This window comes from Dryobates pubescens, chromosome 24, assembly GCF_014839835.1.
Source record: "Dryobates pubescens isolate bDryPub1 chromosome 24, bDryPub1.pri, whole genome shotgun sequence".
NCBI lineage: Eukaryota > Metazoa > Chordata > Aves > Piciformes > Picidae > Dryobates > Dryobates pubescens.
Genome location: NC_071635.1, coordinates 3,920,915 through 3,936,072, shown reverse-complemented (window position 1 = coordinate 3,936,072; position 15,158 = coordinate 3,920,915). Strand labels below are relative to the sequence as shown.

The following is a 15,158-nucleotide window of genomic DNA, read 5'->3' as shown; positions in this document are numbered from 1 at the left end:
ACATACTGGTGCTAGGTTAATTGTTGGACTTCATGATCTTAAAGGTCTTTTCCATGATTCTATAAGAGATTCCACTGAGAAAGTGTGTGATGGGAGTGTGTGAGAGAGGTAAGTGGCCAACACCATTTCTGTGGTTCTGCCCAGTGAAGCATTTCAATGCCTCCTGAGGGCTTGTTCAGAATTCCATGGCCCTGCCCTGCAAGGAAACATAATCAAAGCTCAGAGGTACAGCTTGTTACCCACTCCACATTACAGTTTGTACCAGCCAGTCCCCAGGCAAGATTTGGTATTGCCATTGAGTGTAGCTTGGTAAGACAAAAAATCATAGCCTGATCAAGAAGAGAAATTGCAGAAACTGATTTTTTTAGTGATGACCTGTATCTAGATCTGCTCTCAGAGCTACGAGCAGAGTCAACCAAGCAAAGGTTTTATAGACACTCATTACATAAATACATTTTCTCCAACCATACTTGTAACAAAAGGTGGTTCTAATTGAGCCAAACAACTGCACACTTGTCAAATTTGGAGGCAAGCCAAAAAAGGACCAGCAGCTCCTGGATCCCTATCCATTCCTGGGTGTGCCCTCATTTCAGGGTTTGCTTTAAACACATTCAGGGAAGGTGTCAGCTCTCAGCCGACACGCGTGCAGGTGGAAGTGGAGTCATTCAATTAGCAATCACTCTGCAATTAGGTTTTGTAGCAAAATAGAAATTACTTCTCCAAAAATAGCAGTGGTGATGTATGAGCTCCAAAGGAGCAGGCTTTCAGAAGAGGAACAGCTCTGAAGGCCAGCGTGAAACTGAAGGGCAAAGTAATCTAATAGAAACCCAAAATCCATAAAATCAAAGCCCCGAGTGCTGAAGAGCGTCCGACAGCACAGATGGGCTTTGTAATCTCTGTGGTTAGAATGTTTTTAACAGCACTGGCTGGGATAATTCTGTTACTCTGTTGTGGCAAGGAACTGGGAAGCCAGTGCGGTGTTGCAGATGTCACTGGTACTATGTTTTGATAAAAGCCAGAGCTTTTATGTAACTTAATGAAGAAAGGGAAAGGAAGAGCAATAAATTGAACAAAGTGGATTTGAGAATATTCTCTTCTATCTATCAGTTTATCATCAGTGAAGAAATTTGGTCACTGTAGTAAATTTTCATCACTGGAAATGGGAATGACCCTGCCAGATAGCAAGTTCTTTAAAGAGGAAGTTAGGCAGCAATCTGAGAAACTTCACTGGCACTGAATCACAACCAACAAATGGCATTTAGCAGGCGCCTAACGAAAAATAAAGTGTGAAATAACAGAGATACCAAGAAGAGGAGGGAATATACCCTCAATACCAACAAGTGCTCCTAAAAAAGAGGGACAATGTAGCATCTGTTAAAAAATATAATAATTGAGAGAAATGTAAGAAAGAGAAACTGGGTATTTCAGTCATAATCTCACATATTCAGCTGTACCTCTAATTGGCATTTTAGGTCATTTCTGACTTTCTCAATCAGGTTCTTTCCTGATATGATGTTGGTTTTTCTCTCCCTTTTCCTCAGTGACAGATTTCCTGACAAGACAACTTAGTATTGGAGTATTCACACGTGCTCTCTTCAGCCAGTCTCTTTTCCTTTTTCTGTGTAACTTTGTGTTTTCTGACCACCTTTACTTAGGTTTGTTTGAATCTTTCTTGATTTTTTCTCATAAATCATGTGTCTGTTCTTTATTGATTTTGACATTTTGGTTTTCTTCTCATATTATTTCTTCTCTATGGCACGTGTGATTCTTGAGCACACCAATACAAGCTTGAGTAGAATAGAATAGACCAGACCGGGTTGGAAGAGACCTTCGAGATCATGGTGTCCAACCCATCATCCAACACCAGCTAAACCATGGCACCAAGCACCTCATCCAGTCTCTTCCTAAACACCTCCAGTGATGGCAACTCCACCACCTCCCTGGGCAGCCCATTCCAAGGGCTAGTAGAAGGGCAGCTTTCATTATCCTCATTCCCTTCATGGGGCAGAAAGAAATTACTTTTCATTTACATTTCCAATGGAAGCCTTTGGCAAATCAGAATTAGAACCAAACTCTTAGGAGCCTGCTTAGACTTAAAAACCCAACCCTCATCACAGACACAACCCATGTTTATTCAGATTCACACTCTATGAGCACATGTGAGTCCTCACACACAAATCCTATGTGAAGTGCTGAACACTATCGATGCACATGACCCAAGTGCATTGACCATTTACCCAGAAGACAACAGATGCAGGTCACACACCTCTCTGTGTGTGCAACTGTTCTGAGTGCTGCTTGGACCAGGAAGCCATATGACAGAGCAGTCCCTACAAAGGGACACCTTCCACTGAAAATCCTCCCTCAGTGGCAGTGCTGAGAGCCTCTAAACACCTTCTGCCTGAAGCAACTATGATGCCTCTCTTCTGGAAAAGCACAGTGGGAAAGGCACAACCCAAAGGTCCCATAATGAAGAGAATACTTTAAAAATCTTGCACTCAGCTTCAAGATCTTCTCAGTTTCTCTCTCATCTTAAAATGTAAAGAAAGTACAGACAGTCCTATTCATTACATAAACCTCTCTGTGCATCTCCTGCTCTCTACTTACTTTACCCTGTCCATCATAAATTTGTAACATCAAACAGCAAAAATCCCTCCAGGTCCCAGTTTCCCAGGTCTGGGCAAGTAAGATACGGAGCCAGACAGACTTAGGATGGACTCTGACAAATCAAAACCTTTTACCAACTTGACCAAGGTGGTTCCTAGCTGCACCATCAGATCAGGTCACTCCTGTTCTGCTCACATATCCCAGCAAGACTGAGCTAATAGCCGTCATCTGGGCAACCTGCTCTGGGTGACTGCTCTGGCAGGAGGGTTGGACTAAGATGATCTCCAGAGGTCGCTTCCAATCCCTCTCATTCTGTGATTCTGTGAACTTGCTCACAGCCACTAAGTGCTAGGAAAATGTAATTTGAAATCAATCTACCCCTGAAGCATACCTGGTTTTCCTCCTCCTCTTAGCTCACACTATTACTGCAGAAAGTGGCATTTGTAGCCATTGAATGACACACTCAGACTCAGGCTGAACACTATTAGTTAGCTCCAGGATTTACTTTGAGAATGTCTCAAGCTGACTGGATGCTTCAGAAAGGTGAAGTTTCTTTATCATATGTAGCCCTCACCTATACCATCTGTTTAGTTCTTAATAGCTGCAGACAGCTGCCATAGCTAAAGCAGCATTTACAAACATTAATCAATTATTCACTAGATAAATTTTTCCTAATCCTGAATAGATTTTTGTTTGCTTGAAAATAGGTGAATTCCCCTAACTCAAAACTGCCTTCCAAACTTTGGTTTAAACCTTTCTGCTCACACAAAGAATGAGTTCAGAAGCCTGGAGTAAGTTATGTGCAAGTTTTTAAGCCAATAAATAACCAAGAAAAGTAATTGTATATATCAAAGCCTTTGAGAAATCATCATCTTTGTTACTGCTCAAGTCCAGGTCCAGCATGGTGTCGTATTTCTACATGTTGAAACACTTCTGAAACATTCATTACAGCACACTAAAAACTCCTGAAATATTTCAGTCAACAGCAACCCAAGTTCCTGCATCACACAATGAGAACATTGTTAGTTACTTTCATTCTACTTACCAGTGACTGCTATGCAAGCCTCCATGTGATTGCTTGGTCAGGCTTGGGATCATTGCCTAATATCTCAGATCTCACAAAATCTCACTAAACAACTTTTAGGAGGGGAAGCAGCACCATACCTGAGACTGTGCATTAATATTGGCTCCTTCCTTAACCAGCACTTTGACAACTTCAGCTTGTCCTGCTAAGGAAGCGATGTGCAGGGCTGTATTCCCTTTCTGTTACAGGAGAGAACAAAAAGACATTACCCTTTATCAGGAAGAATTTCAGCCAGCAGCTCTTTATAACATTCATGTTTTGAGCACAAATGTTACCTTACAGTCCCATGATGTTCCACAAACATCACAAGGGACAGAATTGGTAATTGCAGCCATGATGATTTCTTGAGTGCTGCATGAGGCTAACACCCTAACAGAAGCTTTGAGTGAAATTATGGAATGGGCCTGGGGGCATGGGACAAACTTTACTTGAAAGTTTAGTCCAGGCTAACATTTTTTCCATCCCTGTACTTTCTACAGGGCATGATATCTAGCAGTCCTAAAATTCAAGCTGTGAACAACATGTAAAATAAGATTTATGAGTACAGGGCCCAAGAGGAAATTTCTTACTAAAGTAACAGAAACCAAAATTTTAAACACAGAAGATAAATCATAAAATCATAGAAAGGCTTGGGTTGGAAGAGCCCTTCAAGATCATGCAGTTCCAACTCCCTGCCATGGACATGGACCCCTATCATTAGATCAGGCTGCTCAAAGCCTCATCCAGCCTGGCCTTGAACAATTACAGGGATTTATTTGTTCCCCTCTTCTTTTTCACTCTTCTCTAATTGGCATAAAATTAAAATGCCTGGTTTTGAAAGGCATTAACTTTAAGAGATGCACTGCACAATAAAAAATAATCTCTCTATAACGGGTACCTGTCACTGGAAACAATGAAAGGTCTGGCATTGCTGAAACCTTTTAATGCTTCCCCTGAAAACAGGTTGCACAAACAACAATCCTTCCCTCTTCATTTACTGCTGATTCACTTCACTGAACACAGACTCACAGGTCATAATAGAAGTAACATTATCATTGAGGTGTTTTTCTACTTATCCTATTTTGGGCTTTAATGGTGGGGTTTTCCTAAATTTTTGCCATGCATTTGGGTTTTGTACACAAGCTTGCAGCCATGCAGGAGTTACCTTAGTGGCAGAATCCACAGCTGACCCTCTTTCCAGTAGCTCCTGTACCAGTCCCACATGACCTTCCTTAGCTGCCAGGTGCAGAGCATTGAGTCCATTCTGTAAGCACAAGAGCCAGCTCAGTTACCAATACCAGTTCTGAAGATACATTCCTACCTTGTCCTGGTGTAAGGAAAAGATTAGTAGCTGGAATACTATTACATCTCTTAGCTGACTGTCTACATAAGTCAGATATTTTGGCCCTGGCTATTTAAGCCAAGGGACTGTGAGACAAACTTCTCCAATAACATTTTTCTCACAGCAGCAAAGACATTAAAACAAATCATATTTTGCAGGTATCCATATGAGATTCCTTCCTTTCTGATAGTTTTCCATTTGCCTAGACTCCTGCCACAGAGCCCATTAATGTAAAATTTGGGTGCATATCTGCCTTCTCTTTACTGTAACCTTCTCCAGCCCCACTGTGGTATGACAGCAACACAGAGGAATCACAGGACTTAGCCACATTTACACAGGATGTGTCTATTCAATCAGGATTATTCCAGACTGACGTAGCTCTACTGAACCTCTGGGACAAATGGCATCAAACAGCAAACCAAGAGCACAAGTAGATCAAAATGGTTGTCAGTTACATGTGACTTGCAGATCATATTGATCCTTGACTCAATACCACAGCTGGTTTCTGGGGAGCAAGTCTGTGCTCAGCTCTGAGGTTTTGTAGCCTCATTCACTAAAGAAAATTCATGAAAAAAAGAGCTAGGATTTACACACACACCCCAAAAAAGGCAACCTAAGAAAAGCGTCTTAATCCTTTCCACATTAAATAGGAACAGGATACTTTCTCTCTCAGAAATTCCAGCCATGGAAACTGCATATTCCTCTTCCCAGTGCCCCTGTTCCACCCCAGAAAAAAAAGTAAAATAAGAGTCTATTGTAACGGAATTGCCAACCTATTTTTCACAAGCCCATGGTATTTTTCATGGTCCATCAGGCAGGTGAGAGCAGCAGACCCTGCCACTGCCCTCAAGCAGCCTCCTGCTTTCCATATTGCAGGCACCATAAGGGATAGGCAGGCACTGGAGTAACCTGCACCAAGTTTAGCATGGTGTCATTTTTAGCACTTTACTTGTGCCTGAGCAGTTCAGGGCCACTTAAACTGCCAAATAAACAAGCAGCTTTCTACTCTTTCATTTGTCCATCCGCAGAGGCAGCTCAGGCTTGTAATTCCCAGCTGGATTTTGAAGCACTTAGCACTTCACAGGAGGCATTTCGTGGGAGTGGGTCCAACGGCTATAGACACAGCAATGCAAATGCATTTCTGAAGTAACTCCATTGGATTCCACACTTGTGTGAGCAGCACAGGCACATTCTGTGGTCACGTGCAGAAGGGCAGCTACGTGAAAAGCAAAGCACCTGAAAGGAGGCTGCCAAAAGACAACCACCACTCTCACACAGCCTGGAAGTTAGGAACTGTTAATGAGACATGTGGTTTCAGGTCCATTATGCAAGTAAAGCAGAGGCAGCAACCAGAACATCCTCTTCCAAAGGAATGCTCTCACACACAACAGAGTCCAGGGTTGGCAGCAGTGACATGCTCTGGCTCAAGGATAGCTTCTGAGCCAAGATGATGTTGTGAGGTTGACCATAATCACCAAGATGAGGAACGCTGTACATGTCAGGGATTTTTTTCAGGCTGAAAACATTTCAGAAAGCTCTAATTTTCCTTGTTATTTCATCTCAGCCAAGTATTAAATAACCATAATTACTACCTACAGTGGCTGAAAGCTTTGAAATACTATTTTGTGGGGGAAACACACAGTGTTCTGTTCATCTCATTGTTTGAGAGCTAAGATCAGTTCTCATATCTGATCTCGCAAACTCGCTCATCAACACTTTCTATGAAGGCACGAACGGTAACTTTGACTCCTTACAGCTGTCCACAGCTGATGTAGTGCTCTGACATGTCATTAACCTTTCTTGTTCTTTGTGAGCAGACTGAAGTCCACAAACAGCAGAGAAACAGCAGTATTGCAGGGCACACATGAATTATGTGCAGACACATGCCTCTGAAGCCAAAAGTTGAGGGTAAGCTTCTATTTTGGTTTACCATGAGCCAAAGGATGGAGACAGCAAGGCTCATCCTAGTGCTTAATCAGCAGCAACCTGTTAAAATCCTTGTATTGGTACCTCTAAGGCATATACTTAATAATATCTACAGTCAGCAGCTGAAAGCGAATGTTGTTGCATAAATGATGAGATTTTCTTTGCAACACCTGAGCTTTTTCAGTCACTGCAATATAAGCAAAATGAATGCATGAGGTCCAGTAGAAAGGTTACAGAAAGGAGCTGTGGCCTAAAAGCAGCTCCTGTTCACATTCCAGTTCCACAATTCCTTACATAAAATAAGCTAAGGCAAGCAGCAGCAAGCATTGCACTTGAAATGTTGAGGCCAGCATGAGTGAAGCCTTAAAGCAAGCTTTGTTCTCTGTAATCAGAACCAACGCTGCAATTATTTCCCAGCCCACAAGACTGATCCCTGCTACTTACGATGACGGAAGCTCAGATTTAATCAATGCAACTCCTCCGTTCCTGTCAGCTGGAGTCTTGTCTTTTAGAACAACAAAGGTTTCTGACACTTCCCTTTTTTTTCTCTCCCATGCCTACCAAAAAGTGGTGGGTGGGGGAGAGATGAAATTAGTTGTCTGCTAAGCAAAACTGTGCAGCATAGGGGCTGCTGCTCCCCACACAGCATACATACACCGTAAGTACCCTTATTTAGATGCTTATTTGTGACTCTGACTCTCCAAAAAGAACATAATACCAAGCCTTCCAAGACTGATCCTTCAAGAGCTTCCCTGCAGAGCCCAATTCCCTCAGTCTTTTTCTCCTCTACCACTGAGCTAGAAGTGTCAACACTCTGTATCCTGCAGGGTGCTACAAACATGTGCACGCACCACTACTGCACATTTACTGCAGTCTCACCCTTCATACCTCCACAACACCAGAAAAGCCCACAGACCTCTTGTGAGTCAGACAAATCCCCAACCTTTTCTCTTTTCTATGCCAACCCAAAGTCAGTCACTTTCATCCCAGAAAACAGGTACTGAGTCTCACTGCTGCTGTCTGAAAATCACCCAAGGAAGTCCATGCTCATTCTGCCTTTGCATTCAGTTGCCTCATGGAGTGATCATCATGGAATGGAAGCTCATCAGCTGCTGCCCAGTTCAGTGTCAATCCTGCTGTGCCATTTACTCCTACTGGGACATCACCCAGATCACTGTTACATCCAACAGCAACCATGGCTTGTACTACTCCTGCAGAACCCTGGTGTGCCAAAGCAAAGCGAGCCCATGGAAAAGCAACTTCTTGGCAGAGCATCAGATCAAGCATTTAAATCCAAGTCAGCACTGCTGCCAGCAATGCTGCTGCTTCTCCTGTCCTCTCCTCTGTTCATTTCTATCCCCAGCCACCTTTTTGCAGATTAGATCCCTCAATCCTTAGGTGTGAGGCTGCACACACACTTCTGCCCAATCCAGACAGAGCACAACATGGAAGCTTGACCACTGAGCCAGGGCAAGGCCGGGATGGCTTCATCTGCAGCTGTACTGACTTACCAAAAGACAAAACACATCCCCCAAATTAACAACATTAAGCTGCTTCTTTCCTTTGCCCTAAGAATCTGACCCCTTGTGACTCCTATTGATTCTGATAGCAGTTGGACTACACCACTTTCCAGGAAGATCTGCCAGCATTTGAGTTTGTAATGACTCTTGCCTTGGCCACACAAGGTTAAAATGGCACTTGGGCAACTTACAGAGAAAACATTGTGAAAGTCAACAAAACTAAACAATAGAAAAACTTATTTTTGAATGTTTCTACATTCTCTGGGCACATGAAGCATCTTGAAATGCTTTGCTTTTACCAAGTTGCTCCCACTGATGCTGCATTCCCAGGCTTACAGATATACCAAAAGGTTGAGAGCAAAGCAGAAGCTACAAACACAATGAAAATTACAAAGCTGTTGTGACTAACTCTGCATGGTCACACCAACTCCTTCGCATGTCTTGTCAGAGTTAAGGAGGCAACTGCATTCACCAGTAGAGTAAAAAGCACTGTCATGGCTTTGGTAAAGTCAAATACTTTCCTCTGTCTCTTTAATAGAGTCTAAAGTTGGTGCAAATTGTGTCCTCTGGAGTAATCTCTTGGAGAAGTAAGACCACCATGTGATCAACCTCTTTTCAAGGAGGATTTTGGGGAAGGGCACAATAGAGACTTCTCAAGTCCAGAGGTTTGCTGAAGTTTCTCCCAAAAATATCACAAAGAGATGAAGTGGTTGATGGAAAAAAGAAAAATCATTTCAGATTATGGAAATTCTCCCTTTATGTGTTGCTTTACAGCTTATAAATTCATGAAAATGGATTAACCTACAGGGTGACACCAGCATGTGATGCTGTCGACCTCATTATCTACAGTGGTACTTTGGTCTATAGTTAGCACTACTGAGAGGTTAGCTGGTCCCATTTGAACTAAATGGGGGAGTAATTAATAGCTGCTGCTCTGTCTCATTGTAACTGAAGCAGTAAAGGCATCCATCAAATCATAAAGAAGCCAACAAAATGAGAGCAAAGGCCAAACAGATCTAAATGTTAAAGAGCCTTGAAGCTGGAGGTCCCCCAAACTATCTACTGCTTGGTACCTTGAAGAGAACAGGATTCAGACTGCACAGATACTCCTTATCAATACTGAAGATTTCATCAATAACAAAGCAAGCAAGAGAATGTGGACACTGGAAAAAAGCCTTGTCATGTTTCCAAGTAATTATCCTATTAATTACCTGATCATTTCTGGGAACACTGATGTTGATAATCAAGACATAATATTTGCTGGATCTATCTGAATGTAAGAACTTGAGCCTAGATTTGCTCTTTACTAACTGGGGAAGTTCAAGTTTGCTAGCTTGCGTCCCACATAACTCAGCAAGTTTTCTCTTGACAGTAAGTCTTCTAGTGGAAACTTTTTCCTAGACAGTAGGACAAGATTCTTCCTATATGTTTTCAATCAGCAGCACTTAAAAAGCCCCAGTTTTTACCCTGCTCATCATTAAATTCCTTGGCACAGACAACAGAACCGCTCTCACTTTCGTGTCCCAGCTTCCATTTGACAAGTGTCTACTTTCATCATCTGCAGTTTCTCTTCAGCAGGGAAGGGGATGTCTCAAAATATTTCAGATTATTTCACTTCTTATCCTTCCTTTATTTTTGATAAATTTAAAGAAAAAAAAAAAATGAAAGAGAGTGGCAAGAGCTGTGAGGGGGTTTTTTAATTAGCTTCAGTATCTTTCCAGTCTGAATGTCAGCATGCAAGTGTCAAAAAAGCAGTAAGGAATTTTATGGAGACTTTTGTGGTGGTGCAGGTAACCTTGGATGCCATGAAGCTCCAGTGCAGGAAAACAGCCCTCTTCAGAGCAGCACTTAACTGCATACTTAGATTAAACTAATTAGGGCTTCAATATAATTTTTTAATTGATTGAGTAGCCATTGTCCAGTTAGTGATCACTGATGAAATCAGGCTAGGAATGAGGGGAGAGCTGAACACCATACAGCCTGAGCTGTCAGGTCCCCTTCAAACAAAAGCCACTGACTTCACTAGAATATCAAGATGTCATTCAGGACCAATGCAGACACTTGCATATTTATTTTAAGTCACACTTACAGTCTTATTAAATTTGCTGGCACCAGTCACTTAAAGAAGCATTGCAAATGTAGGTCCCTAAGCTACAAAGCAAAAGTAATTGGATTTATATGACAGAAAAGAGCCAAGCTAAAATATTCCGTCACCTAATAGTCATGTCAATGGTGAAACTTAACAGTGCATTTCTACAGCAGCATAACTTTCCTGAAAGGGGAGGCAGGAAATTGAAATCTCTTTTTATATGCAAAATGGTTTATCTTCTAGGTAAGTCTGACCAGTAATAGAAACATATTTGAGTTTACAGTCTTCTGAAACAAGGTACAAACTCGTGGCTGCTCTCTAGCCATCTGAGGGCAATTAGAATTGCCTTGCTAAAGCAAGTCAGCTACAAGATTTTAATCTGCTTGGACCCAAGTTAGCTAGTCAGCTAAAATTACCTCCCACAATGTTTGCTTATCGGCTGAAACCTCTCAGAAATAGCAAGGGAAACCTCAGGCTTCCGCAGCCCAGGTCACAGGGGATCAGGTGCTCTGCGTGGGATGGTGAGGGACAATCCATGGCTGACCGTGCTGTGCTTGGTGTGATAAAGTACTATGCAGTATTTCTGTCATGCCCAGACTGCCCAGTGCTCTTTCTGCTATGTGAGTGCACATTTTGAATTGGATTTGATGTTGCTCTGGGTAAAACAATTACATCTACAGCTCCAGCAACAGCTCATGAGGGAGGAGACTGGCACTGCCGAGCGCTAAACCACCTCCTGCTTCCTTTGAACTTCAAAATGAAGAAGTGTTTTAGAACCCACTGAGGACCTACAAGGCTATGCACCAGCCTCACAGTTGCAAAAAAAAAAATTTCAATAATTCCTTTTAAAATTTTATGGTGCCCAAGGTAGCATTTGGGCTTTGGGGCAACCAACAGACCAAACAAGTCTTCTTTAGAACTGAACCACTGAAGTTAAAGAGGCACCAGAAATGCAGAAGAGAATGGTTAAAATAGTACAAAGTTCTTGCTTATAATATGAATTATGTATATGTAATATATCTTAAGAGTAAGGGAACAGAATAGTGAGGGAACAGAATAGTGAGGGAACAGAATAGTGAGGGAACAGAATAGTAAGGGAACAGAATAGTAAGGGAACAGAATAGTAAGGGAACAGAATAGTAAGGGAACAGAATAGTAAGGGAACAGAATAGTAAGGGAACAGAATAGTAAGGGAACAGAATAGTAAGGGAACAGAATAGTAAGGGAACAGAATAGTAAGGGAACAGAATAGTAAGGGAACAGAATAGTAAGGGAACAGAATAGTAAGGGAACAGAATAGTAAGGGAACAGAATAGTAAGGGAACAGAATAGTAAGGGAACAGAATAGTAAGGAAACAGAATAGTAAGGAAACAGAATAGTAAGGAAACAGAATAGTAAGGAAACAGAATAGTAAGGAAACAGAATAGTAAGGAAACAGAATAGTAAGGAAACAGAATGTATAGTGATAAAAATCACAGCTAATGCCCAAATGTACTGATTTATCTCACTAGCATCTGCTCTCTTTAGTGTGAATTATTCCATTTCTATCCCATTCCACCAATATTCACATTAATTTAATGAGTAAGCCAAGCAACAACAGGCCCTGAAAACTAAGCACAAAACTGGAAACAGACCAAATGTCTCCATTTTGGAGAGAGATGTACCAACAGATTGCAAACTGGGCAAGGATGACTTCTTTAAAAATAGTAAAAAGTTGTTACAAATATCAACCTGTAATTTCTTGTAAGTTATTGCTATTAATAACATATGAGAGTGTGCCCAGGAAGAGGGCTCTTGTTCCAGGTGTGATAGAAACCCCAGGCTCTCCACATCTTCACATACAAGCAAAGGATGTAATTGTTCATCCATGGCTTTCTCCCTCAGTCTGCCAAGGATGTCAGCCCACACTAGCCTTCAGACATTTTTTTTGCCCAGAACCTAACAGCTGGCAGGCTCTGGAATTTATTAATCACAATCATCTCACTGCCATTCTCTGCTCATCTGTCAATTTGTTGCAACACCTATTGCTCCTCAACTCCAATTTGCAATGCAAGCTCTCTAGAGAAAGGCTTCTCTTTCATTAGAAGGAGGAACACTCATTACCTGACCATGCCTCATTACAATTAATAAATGGCTACAACAGATAAACAGCAATAACTAACAGAGCAAAAAATATCAGTGTTGGCACAGTCCCACTTCTCCAGATAAATACCAGATTGAGAGAGTCTCAGTATGGGAAAGAAAACCAGATTACAAGTCCCCTGCTTGGACAGAATTCAATCTCATTCTATTGTAGCTGTACAACTGGAGCAGCCATTAGATGTGGAACTTCACAACAGCAGGTCTATTAGTGTTAGACTACCAAAGTACACCTGAAGTTTTGATTATAGGTACTTCACTAGCTTATATCCATATACCTGCAGGAAGAAAGGTGAACCCAAAAAGGCTCACACAAAGCTTTACTAGGAAGCAGCATAACTGTACAGACATTATCAACTTCCTGTAGAAGGACATCACTGCAGAACAAGATTGAAAACAGCTTGAGGTGAATCAAAACATCTGCATGAAGTCATCCAGCTCCATAAAACAAGGGTTTGAGGGGCAGATCTTACAACTTGCTCTGGCAAACTTCTGTCCTTCAAATACCTTACCTGATTACATGTGTTGATGTCGATTCCACTCTTCAGGTACTCCACTACTTTGTCCAGATTGCCAGCTCGGGCAGCTCGGAGGAAGCTTGCATTGCTGTCAGACTGCAAAACAAGAAAAGGAAAAAAGCCTCTAGTTAGCTCTTGTTGAAAAGCAAGCACAACTTCATTCCCAGCAAGAGGTTTCCACAGTTTATGCTGCAAGAGAATAAAATTGTGAAGACAACAGACTTTGCAATCCATCTGCATTAATTAGCATACACATGCTTCAGCAGTTCTGGCACAAAAGAATCCTAGAACAGTTTGGGTTGGAAGGGACCTTAAAGACCATCTAGTTCCAACCCCCTGCCATGGGCAGGGACACCTTCCACTAGACCATGCTGCTCAAGGCCTTGTCCATCATGGTCTTGTACACCTCCAGGGAGAGGGCATCCACAACCTCCTGGGGCAAGCTGTTCCAGTGTCTCACCAACCTCATATCTACTCAAAGTCTCCCCTCTTCAAGTTTCAATCCATTCCTTCACATCAAGCCCTTGTAAAAAGACCCTCCCCCTCTTAACTGTAGACCTGTTTAAGTGAGCAAAATAGTACAATAAATGCTGAAGTTCAAAATACAAAAATAATCAATAATTAAAAACTAAAATAATAATAATCAGTGGAATTGATAATAGCAGCAAGAAAAAATATGCATCAACTCACTAGCAAATTTTATGGAGTTATACATGCTCAAAATTCAGGAAGTAATTGGCTGATCTTGCTCTTGGCTATACTGAAAAGAGAAAAAAACCCCATCCATTGGCTTTGGATTTGTACTTGGCATAAGAAGTGCCATGAGTGCAGCTCACATTCTTGCACAGACCAGCTTACACACGGGTACATCCTGGGGAAACACAATATCCAATAGCAAACAAGTCCTGTGGAGCTATTTTATCACCTGTGCCACACAAGTGGGGTATATTAAAGGGAAAAAAGGGTCCTCCAAAGCAGGGCAGCACTGCAGGGGTAGCTAACCACAGAACAAAGCGGATGAAGGACTCAAACCAGAGGCCCTAAATCCAGGATCACGTTGTAGACACGCTCACTCCTGCATTCAGATGCTGGCAATTAAAGCCTCATTAGCATTTATAGGTTAAAAATAAAACCACCTTGTGTTTTCCTTTTGCAGCTGCTGGTGGGCTGTACTGGTAAGCAAGGGAGTGTGAAATGTGTGAGCCCTCTTGCCCTCATCTACAATCATGACACAAAATTACACTGGCTGTTTGAAACCAGCCTGTACTTCGATGTTCACCCACGTGGAATCCTGCACCCAGGTAAACTGGCTACTAACACAACATCAGATACCAGGGGAAAAAACAGAATGTCCTGAAAGCCTCCCACTTTGAGCTTACTAATGCTGCTCAACAAAGCCATGTATTTCAGGGCGTTTATTTTGGTCACCCGACTTATCACGCTGTACTGACTCGCTTCACAATCCCCGATTCCAGCCTATTTTAATCTGCAACAGATGGATGTCATCACAACCATGCTTCTTACAACTGCACTACATGCCAAGACAAAAATATTGCCTTTTAAATTCCTTTCAGCAAACTTCAGCACATTTCCCACATCTTCTACCATTAAGAAAGCAGCCCATCTTTCTAAACGTGCTCTGGGGGGTGAAAGGGAAGGTGGCACCGGAATTCACGGTGACAGAATCCTTCTATAGCTCCAGGCTTCGGTCAGATGAGCACTGAGATGAGGCTTGACACAGGAGCTGATGCTGACAGGTACTTGAAAGAGATCCCTCTGAAGATTGAAGGCTAGCTCTTATCACTGCAGCACCTCCTGTGAGCTGCATGTGTGCATAAAGGCACCAAATTATATTTTAATCTTTAAATGTCCTTGAAAAAAGCAATCAGCTGTCTTGGTAAAGGCATCAGCCAAGAACAAATATTCCAGCAGACCAGGGGTAAATCCAGACAC

At 42.0% G+C, this 15,158-nt stretch overlaps 1 protein-coding gene across 1 annotated transcript in view; it reads right to left on the bottom strand.

The window, feature by feature from the left end:
• Positions 1 to 15,158, bottom strand: part of ANK2 (ankyrin 2) — a 158,002-nt gene that overhangs the window by 108,883 nt on the left and 33,961 nt on the right. The window contains exons 2-4 of the mRNA XM_054172469.1: positions 13,200 to 13,301; positions 4,836 to 4,934; positions 3,772 to 3,870 (exon numbers count right to left, since the gene is read on the bottom strand). Of these exons, the coding sequence (XP_054028444.1) occupies positions 3,772 to 3,870; positions 4,836 to 4,934; positions 13,200 to 13,301 (300 nt within the window). The remainder of the gene's footprint in view (positions 1 to 3,771; positions 3,871 to 4,835; positions 4,935 to 13,199; positions 13,302 to 15,158) is intronic.